Genomic DNA, 8,714 nt, shown 5'->3' on the forward strand with positions numbered 1-8,714 from the left:
TTAGACCCTAATTGCACGAGGTTCTACAAGACAGAACAGATGAATTAGCATGCTAGTTGCTGCAGATATAACGGAATAATACCAGACATAAGGAGGTGTTTTGCATCCTGTTTATTTAACATCTTACACTGGTCAGGTCACAACTCTGTCCAGTATCATTGTCCAGTCTGCTCAAACCTGACCAGATGTTCCTCACAGATATTCTCAGAATTTGTTGCTCTTCCAGAGTTACTTTTGACTGCAGAGGTGAAACCCTGCAGACAGGTGTTATTACGGTGTGCAATAACCTGCAGGAACGTCCAGATGCTGAAGCAGAACGTTGTCATCTGTATCTCTGGAGGATGGAGAAGTGCTCCGTTAGAGAGACGTGATTGGACTTCCTCCTCGCCGCTCCAGCATCTTCAGTATTCTTCCTGCAGGCAAGAATCACCCGGACCACTGAAACACATCCATCTTGCAGCCAACAGCAGTAATGCCCTCATCCATCATGGAGCAGTGGGAACAGCCGCTGATAAGCTTTGAAGCTCTTGGCAGGTTGGTTCACCCTGTGAATCTGGTGGATCGAGACACCTGCTGGTGAACCTCATGTTGAACATCGGGGTTGGCGAAGGTGAATCTGACCACGTTTGGATTGTCTCGTGTCCCGAGCCCCAGGGATCCCCAGCCCCCTCTAGTGGTGAGCGGCAGGCCTCCTCACAGTCGCATGGAGAGGGGAGGGGCCGGCGTCTGCAGCTCCTGGTCCAGCAGGCGGAACAGCATGGCGCTCCGGTTACATTGGGAGGTCTGACCCAGTGAGCGATGCAGCTTGGCCTGCAGGTAGTGGACATCCCGCAAACGCTCCTTACAGTTCAGTCGAGAGAAGTAGGTGGCGGCCTCCTTCAGCGAGCTCATGGCCTGTTCCACCACGTCTGCAGGAGAAACACAGCATCAGCGTTCAATGACCTCTCCATAACCTTTCACTGGGTCATCATCTGAAACATTGCTGTCGCGCCTCTTAACTGACTTCATCTTGGTAATGTCCTTTCCTGGTATAAAGTCACATCGATCCTTTTTGTCCCCTCTCAGAAACCACTTCCGCACTGGTTGTTGCACCATCATAAACTAAACTCACTCAGTTTTTCAGCTATATCAGCATGAGGAGCGCCCCAAAAAGTCCGCTCCGTGGTCAGAGTCTTTCAGTAGCCAAAGTTGACTTTAAATTTTAATCATCACACCCTTTTATTTATCTTTAATGAATTCTAAATATTATCCAGGCAATGTTTCCATCACAAAACTTTACAGAAAAGATTATTTTACATAAACCTTTCAAGGGCCTAGACAATGCATTTTTAATTTCCATAACTTTCCCCAGTTTTCCATGACCATACGAACCCTGCGAGAGACACGGGCCAGTGTTTGGGGCGGCGGCGGTTACCTGGGTGACTGGGAGCGTCTGAGCTGAAGCCGGCCGCTGCCAGTTGACAGCGCGCCATCAGCATCAGAGCTCGCCCTTTATCCATGACGCTACCGTGAGCCAGAACCGTCTCGATGGCTTCGTGCAGGATGTTCAGCGCCTGTTCAGGAACCCCCAACATCAGCTGTAGGACACAACCAAACACCATCAATCACAAATGAATCAGTGGCTCAATAACCTGAAATACTCTACAACAGGCAGCAGCTTCTTTCAGGATCTGTTTACATTCCTTAAAGGCTGTTTTTCACTCTGAATTGTCTGATTACAATGAGGATTATTCAGATTAAACAACATTTTTCTCATTCTCTTTTAAAATCAGACGTTACCTGAGTGAAGGTCAGGTGGAGGATGGTTTCAGAGGCCAGCGCCTGTAGGTGGTGCTGTTGAGCCCGGGCGAGGGCTTGCAGGAGGAGCGGCAGAGCTGTGGAGAAGCCTGAAGAGCCCCAGTGGAGCTGAGCCGTGACCAACAGAACCCTGCAACGGGAAAGGAAAGACAGTGATGCGCACCTCTTTACAAATATTTATCACCTGCTTTTAGGATTTTTCTATGAACAAAAAAACAGTTAAAACCATCCGGAGGGATTCTGCAGTAGTGAGATCACATGACCGAACCTGATGACCAGCTCTACTTTTGCCGTCGTCTCACAGTGACCCTGCAGCCACTGTAGAACGTTGTACGCCTCGCTGGTCCGGTTGAGAGCCTTCAGAACCAGAGCTTTCCTGTCAGTAGACACGACGTTTCAGCTCCTCCAGCGTGAGCAGGTGTGAGATGTTCAGAAATGGGCTCAGAACAGGCGTACCTGAACAGACCCTCGGTCTTGTTTAAGGCGCAGATGGCCGTGATCAGCGGCTCGGCCAGGTGATATTTCCCCTCATTCATGTGCCGCTCAAACTGGATCTTCAGCTCACACAACATCCACAGCTGGAAGCAAGAAAAAAATCAGCAAATCTTGAAATTTTGTCTGTGGTCCGGTTATGAAGTCGGATTCCTCTGGCAGGTTCTGCTGTGGTCCATCTCAGACCGACAGAACTCACCTTGGCGTTTTGAGAGTGAGGAGGAAACTGCTCCTTCAGGTGCTGCAGAAGCTCCGAGACGGCGCTGTACAGACCCTGAAACAGAACAGAACCTTGTTTGGCCACCGCGGTTGATGGTTTTGGACCGGATCAAACAGGCCACTTTACCTGTTCAGCGTGCAGCTCAGCCAGGTGACACAGAACCACGGCGAATGCCTCCGTGTTGTTCTGATGGACCCCGAAGTTGACAGGTTCCAGGCTGCTCATGTGCAGGAGCAACTGGGCCTGCTGCAGAGCCATGGTACTGCACAGAACCAGAATTTCTCATTTTGATATGACACGAATGCTGTGCGTGCCGTCACGTGTGAGCGTGCGTCTGACCTTTTGCCATACATCCTCCAGATGGAGGTGCTCTGGGCCAGGCTGATCTCAATCAGCTCCGACAGGCTGTGTTTCCAGTGCAGGATATCGGTGTCCTTCAGAGCGTCCATCAGCTTATGTGCTACTTTCCCCTGCGTCACCCCCTGCTGGACCAGAGCCTGAATACCCAGAGATGCCAGGTACTGCAGCAGAGCAGGGAAAGTATCAATGAGACGTCTAAATGCATCCTGTGTGCATCTTTAATGAACCACTCGAAGCAGATTTACAGCTTTGAACTGCAATAATATGGCTGCAGCATCACATCATCACCCCCAGCTAGTGTGTTGCAGTTGGGACAGAACTGACCGGCAGGCAGAAGTGGACGGCCATTGTGACGGAGTCCTCGGTTAAGATGCTGCTGTCGAACCCTCTCATCTGCTCCAGAGTGTAGAGCCAACTCTGACGCAGACATGGAGGACAAGTTTAAGTCAACAGCAGCTTAGATGAGCAGAACCAGCTGAAAAACAGGCGTTACCAGGCAGTGCTGTAAACAAACGTGGTCGTTGGACTCCTGCGCGATGCGGATTGCCTCCTGCAGAGCCAAGTCAGCCTGCTGACTGAAGAGGAACAGGCGGCCATGTTTTCAACCTTCTCCACCGTTGAATGTGTGCGTATGGCGTCACTCACTAGTGTCCGAAGCGACAGTGCAGACTCGCCAAGTTGAGAGCGGCGTATCGGAGACTTCGGCCATAACCGTCGTCGCCGTTACCCTTCCCTTCGTTTCCAGATAAGATAAGTCGGTCAAAGTAGTGCAGGAGGCTGTGGGCAGAGAGGAAGATGTCCTGGACCCTCAGGCTGTTCAGGTAGTTCAGGTAGTGCTGAAAAGAAGGAAAATGCGAGAGACAGTGAGGAATGTGCCTCCTCTTCAACACACGACAGGCATCGCGTGCAAAACCTCACCGCCTCCGAGAAGTCGGGGTTAAACTTCAGCATGTTGTTGAGCTCCTTCTGAAGCTCTGCCGGCTTCAGAGCTTTGTTCTCGTCGTTCTTCAGGAGATACGCCTGAAGAGCAAAGAACCAACAAACTCCTTCAAACACAAACAGCCTGTAGTTCTTCATTTACTGACACCTTCTGACCATCAGCGGAGCGTAAACACGACCTGAACTTTTCTAAACCTGGTGGCTGCTTGTTGCACGATCACAATCTACACACAGAGAATTCAGGTATACCTCTAAAATTTTCCAAACATGCTGTCTTACATCTTGAAGTTTTGTATTGTTACCGATTACAGATACTTAAAGGACCACGTGTGAAACCGACATCAGGGGTTTTAAATGTTTCCTCTTGTCTGTCACTTTAGGTGTGAACGTGCCAACAGTCTCACCTGTCTTGCCAGGAAATATTCAGCTTGTTTCTGCGACAGAGGGCCGCTGCTCGGACTGTCATTTCTGAAACAGAACAATGGATGAACATTTAATTCTTCCCAATGTAACTGTTGCCATGACATCCAGCACAATCCTACGTTAACAGCACGAGACTCACTGCAGCTCCGATTCATCCAGCGAGCTGTCCAACTCCTCTTTGTCCATCCTGTCTCCAACAGTGTCCTCGGTGCTGGTCAGGTCCATGTCAGAGTCATCAGCAACCAGTGCCGGCAGACCCCCCTGACCGTCAGCAGGTTTGGGGAACGGGCTGTAATAATACTGCAGCAGAGACTGGTACAGCTTGAAGACCTGACTGAAAGACAGCTTGTTGTACGCCAGCAGCATGTGTCTCATAAAAAGACCTGTAATGACAAAACGGATTACCGAAAAACCCAGACCGATCACAGGCCAGGATCATTCCGATGGTTAAAAACCCACCAACAACACTGGTTTTGTAGGCCTCCGATTCAAAAGCAGTTAAAGGAGTCTGGAGGGTGGAAAAGAATAACTCCATATCTTTGAGCTCACCTTCTGCCATCTCACGCAACCTTGAAAGCAAAACCAGGAGCTGATGTTAGCTAATATCTTCACCAAACGCTGATGATGATCAACCCATCGCTAATCCGAGTGTCAGATTACCTGAGTTTAACAGCATAGGCAGTCTGAGGGCAGCATTCATCCACAGTGTTCAGGAAATGACCCAAACTCTGGTCCGGACCCTGATCCGACAGAAAGCACGTTAACCGAGGTGTCTGGGAGGATTGCCGTCAGAAACTGCGGCTCAGACTGACCTGTTGCAGCGGCAGGATGAGCTTGTTGAGCCGCCTCCTCTCCGGCAGGCTAATCTTGGACACCGCCATGTCGTACAGCAGCGCCAGAACCGAGATTTTGTACGGTGTCACCCAATCTTTGGTACCGAACACGTTGGCGTGGACCACTCCGTTCGTCATCATCGGGTTAAAGTACAGACTTTCGTGCACACTCGCCATTTTTAGGCGCTGTCTAATTTTTAGGCGGCCTTTATTTGGTAAATTGGTTCAAATTGTAACGGAACAGAAAGTTTTAGCTAGCTAGCTAACTTTCCGGCGTCACGCTGTTGGCGACAGTATCGTAATCAAATAAACAGCGATTCATTAATGATTACTCTTAAATTTTGCCAACCTTACTGAGAAAAAACTGCTTTCGTGATTGCTAATTGTTTATTTCGGTCATGTTTACCACCTCTTTGCTTTCAAACCGCCCTCCCTGACGCGGTGAAAATACGTCACGCAACGTCATCAGTCAAGGGACGTTTTGTCTCTTCTTCGTCTGATTTGAACTTATTTTTGTACTGCTGCCATCTACTGGTTTGAAGGAGTTTCCACGTCTTAGAGATAACATTTCAATAATAAGTAAATCCTCCAGGTGACAGTATTGGTCCAATAGCTTCAGCGGTAAGCTCTGGACCTGATCAGTCAGTAACTTATAGCAGAACCTTCAATCAACCAGTCACGGAGGATATTTCTGAAAAGCAACAATAATTGTTGACATATAGATTTCTGTATGCTGAAATGAGAAGGTTCTGGCTGAATTTATGGAGATGAGACCTGATCGGGTCTGTCTGGGTAACCACGCCGGTCTTTCAGTCTCGCATAGGGATATTCTGATGAAACCTGTTTGTTCCCTGTTTTTCTCTTCTGATCTGAACTGGCAGAACCGGAGTCTTTAGGTTCCACTCAACAGGTGCTGGTGTTGGTTCCGTGTGGTTTCACAATTTGTTGTGGGCGACATCAGGGTGGACCGCAGTTCAGTTACTGCGGGTGTTTTTAGAGGAAAATGACACGTTCACTGTTCTTCTGCTGATGTTTGTCGACTCCTCTGATGTCTGATCTGAGGAGCCGGTCCAGCCTCCTTTCTCATCTCATTCTATCATCACGCTCTCGCTGACTGGATCTCCTCCAGCCTCGCCACTCTGGGATTGATTATCAGAGATAAAGTTATTGCGGCTCATGCGAGGAGCGACGTTGCCGAGTGTCAGAGCGACCCTGACTCAGCTTCTCACGGCGTCTCTAAATGGATTAAGTTGTCAGTTGGACGACCCAGCTGAGATCTTTAATCTGCAGCCTGAGGTGTATCAAGCAGCCATCTGCCAAACGTATCTGAGGGATTTTCTCTGGCTTTGCTGCAGCTTTCTCTCCACATTCGCTGCTCTCGGATGCGCCGGCGTCTTCTGTGCTTGTTGTGTTTGTGCGTTAACGCCACGCTGGGGCCAGATGAAGAGTCCAGACTCGCAGCTTCACGTAGAGACTTCAAAAAGCCGAAACTAAACTGCGTGAAACCCTGAACCAGCGCTGGTCCAGAACTTCCATCTGCGCTGGAGCTCAGAGTCGAAGGTCACCTCTGCCTCCTGTAAAGATCAGAGAGGAAGTCTGAAGTCTGCTCTTCTCTCTTCTGTCCTTCAGAGGAAACATGGTCCTGTATTTAAAACCGATGCTAACAGTCTGTTATTGTCCATGCAATCACGCCAAGGGTCCAACGTGGGCCCTCTGTCATCAGAACCGAACCGTTTTAGGCTTCACCTGCCTTCTGACTCCTCAGTCTAACCGGACCAGGACTTGGCCTGGTTCTGCTGTTTCCACGGTGACGCTCTGAGTTGAAGAAGGAAGAGCCGATTTCTTCTGTGAAGAAAACCAGCTTCTATTTTTGCTCGTCTGTGTTCCGGACGGACAAACAGAAAATCTGCAGAACGATTCTGTCGTCTTTGTTAAAAACCCCACGTCTCATCTGCCGTCCCCCCCGCTCAAGGACAGCTCTGAGCGCGCCCACCCACAGGTGGCGCTCTCCTCATCTTCAGTGCTCAAGGTGCTTTATTGAATGTGCGTTCTCCTGTTAGACGATTGACAGCAGCACACTCAAGTTCTGTGTGGCGACTGAAGAACTTGAAGACTGATCAGCGTCTCCTGTCAGGTGCTGTTTACAGCCATGGGTGAAAAATAAACACGTCACCATGGTAACCCTTGTAATCTGAGTCAGACGCTACACACGCTGAAACCATAGAACACAAATGTAATCTGTCACAGCTGGTTACACTAAAATTCCTGAGACGCCCTGACCTGCCATCAGATCACCTCACCTGGACGTCAGATCACCTCAGCTGGACGTCAGATCACCTCAGCTGTCCCCTGATCACTTTAGATTTACCAACCCAGAATTCTCTCACCAAGAAGATCTTCTTTATCTTCACTGGTGGAGATCAGGACGATCAGATGAGACGAGCCATCAGCCCTGAACATCTTCATGCTCTTGCTGGGACGACTCGTCCCGTCTCCGTCCAGGTTTTTATCTCTAAAATGTCTCCAGGGGCCGAAGAATGACGACTTTGCTGTTTTTGAGTAAAATTAGAAAAAGAAACTGAGATGAAACCAGTCGGATGGAGTGATGGTGACAGAAGAGCGAGAGAACAGCGGAGAGCAACCCTAAACCATCTGAGCACCAGGATCAGCTAAACCTCACAGATACCTACAGGGAAAACTGGACCTGAAGAAGTTCTGGCCGGACCCAGATCAGACAGGATGTTGTGTTAACACGAACCTTCTGCTGAAAACGTGAAATATGTTTGAATTCTGACGTCAGTGATTAAATCCAGCCGCTTCAACGAATGTGGCTCTAAACGATCCTCCAGTGCAGATGTGAGCTGGACCTGGTGGAGGACCAGCTCCAGACGTGAGCTGGACCTGGTAGAGGACCAGCAGCTCCAGATGTGAGCTGGACCTGGTGGAGGACCAGCTCCAGACGTGAGCTGGACCTGGTGGAGGACCAGCTCCAGATGTGAGCTGGACCTGGTGGAGGACCAGCAGCTCCAGACGTGAGCTGGACCTGGTAGAGGACCAGCAGCTCCAGATGTGAGCTGGACCTGGTGGAGGACCAGCTCCAGACGTGAGCTGGACCTGGTGGAGGACCAGCTCCAGACGTGAGATGGACCCGGAGGAGGACCAGCTCCAGATGTGAGCTGGACCTGGTGGAGGACCAGCAGCTCCAGATGTGAGCTGGACCTGGTGGAGGACCAGCTCCAGATGTGAGCTGGACCTGGTGGAGGACCAGCTCCAGACGTGAGCTGGACTCGGTGTAGACGCGCAGATCCCGGATCAGGGGCGACCCGGGACCCGGGACCCTCTTCACCTGGAAATCAGCTGATATTTTAATCATAAAATTTTCAATATTTCTGGATTTTTTTCAGAGAAGCAACTCCAAAATCTTTCTGTTGCCCCTGGCAACTGCAGAATATTTACATCTGCTTCTTGTCTATTTCAGGAAAGGTCTTTTTGTGAAATGTTGTTCTTAGTGTGAACCTGCGTCACCTGCTTATTTTTTAGCATGTTTGTGAGGACCCTACGTTATAAAAACAGCTGGTTCCCGCTGTTCCATTTGTCCCAAAAGGAAATTGTTGCTATTGTTCAGTGTTTTTATAAAACTGTGCATCTTT

At 49.6% G+C, this 8,714-nt stretch overlaps 1 protein-coding gene across 1 annotated transcript; it reads right to left on the minus strand.

Annotated features, from left to right (window-relative positions):
• Nucleotides 1–94: 94 nt before the first annotated feature.
• On the minus strand, nucleotides 95–5,526 carry anapc5 (anaphase promoting complex subunit 5). Its single transcript, XM_011615479.2, has 17 exons — nucleotides 5,044–5,526; nucleotides 4,892–4,971; nucleotides 4,691–4,800; nucleotides 4,371–4,614; nucleotides 4,213–4,276; nucleotides 3,788–3,889; nucleotides 3,515–3,705; nucleotides 3,363–3,444; nucleotides 3,194–3,286; nucleotides 2,849–3,030; nucleotides 2,636–2,771; nucleotides 2,489–2,563; nucleotides 2,254–2,375; nucleotides 2,066–2,173; nucleotides 1,780–1,927; nucleotides 1,415–1,577; nucleotides 95–908 (listed from the first exon to the last, which is right to left on the minus strand). The coding sequence occupies exons 1-17, from the start codon at nucleotides 5,239–5,241 to the stop codon at nucleotides 694–696; spliced, it is 2,313 nt and encodes a 770-aa protein (XP_011613781.1). The 5' UTR covers nucleotides 5,242–5,526; the 3' UTR covers nucleotides 95–693.
• Between the last annotated feature and the right edge of the window lie 3,188 nt (nucleotides 5,527–8,714).

This window comes from Takifugu rubripes, chromosome 21, assembly GCF_901000725.2.
Source record: "Takifugu rubripes chromosome 21, fTakRub1.2, whole genome shotgun sequence".
Lineage (NCBI taxonomy): Eukaryota > Metazoa > Chordata > Actinopteri > Tetraodontiformes > Tetraodontidae > Takifugu > Takifugu rubripes.

What these genes read in the sequence shown, in the direction of transcription:
- anapc5 (XM_011615479.2), bottom strand. Translation starts at nt 5,241, where the DNA reads ATGGCGAGTGTGCACGAAAGTCTGTACTTTAACCCGATGATGACGAAC. An exon ending in ACCCCGACTTCTCGGAGGCG is followed by an intron (nt 3,706 to 3,787) that starts GTGAGGTTTTGC and finishes CCTTCTTTTCAG; the next exon opens with CACTACCTGAACTACCTGAA. An exon ending in CTGAGCTGCACGCTGAACAG is followed by an intron (nt 2,564 to 2,635) that starts GTAAAGTGGCCT and finishes GTTCTGTTTCAG; the next exon opens with GGTCTGTACAGCGCCGTCTC.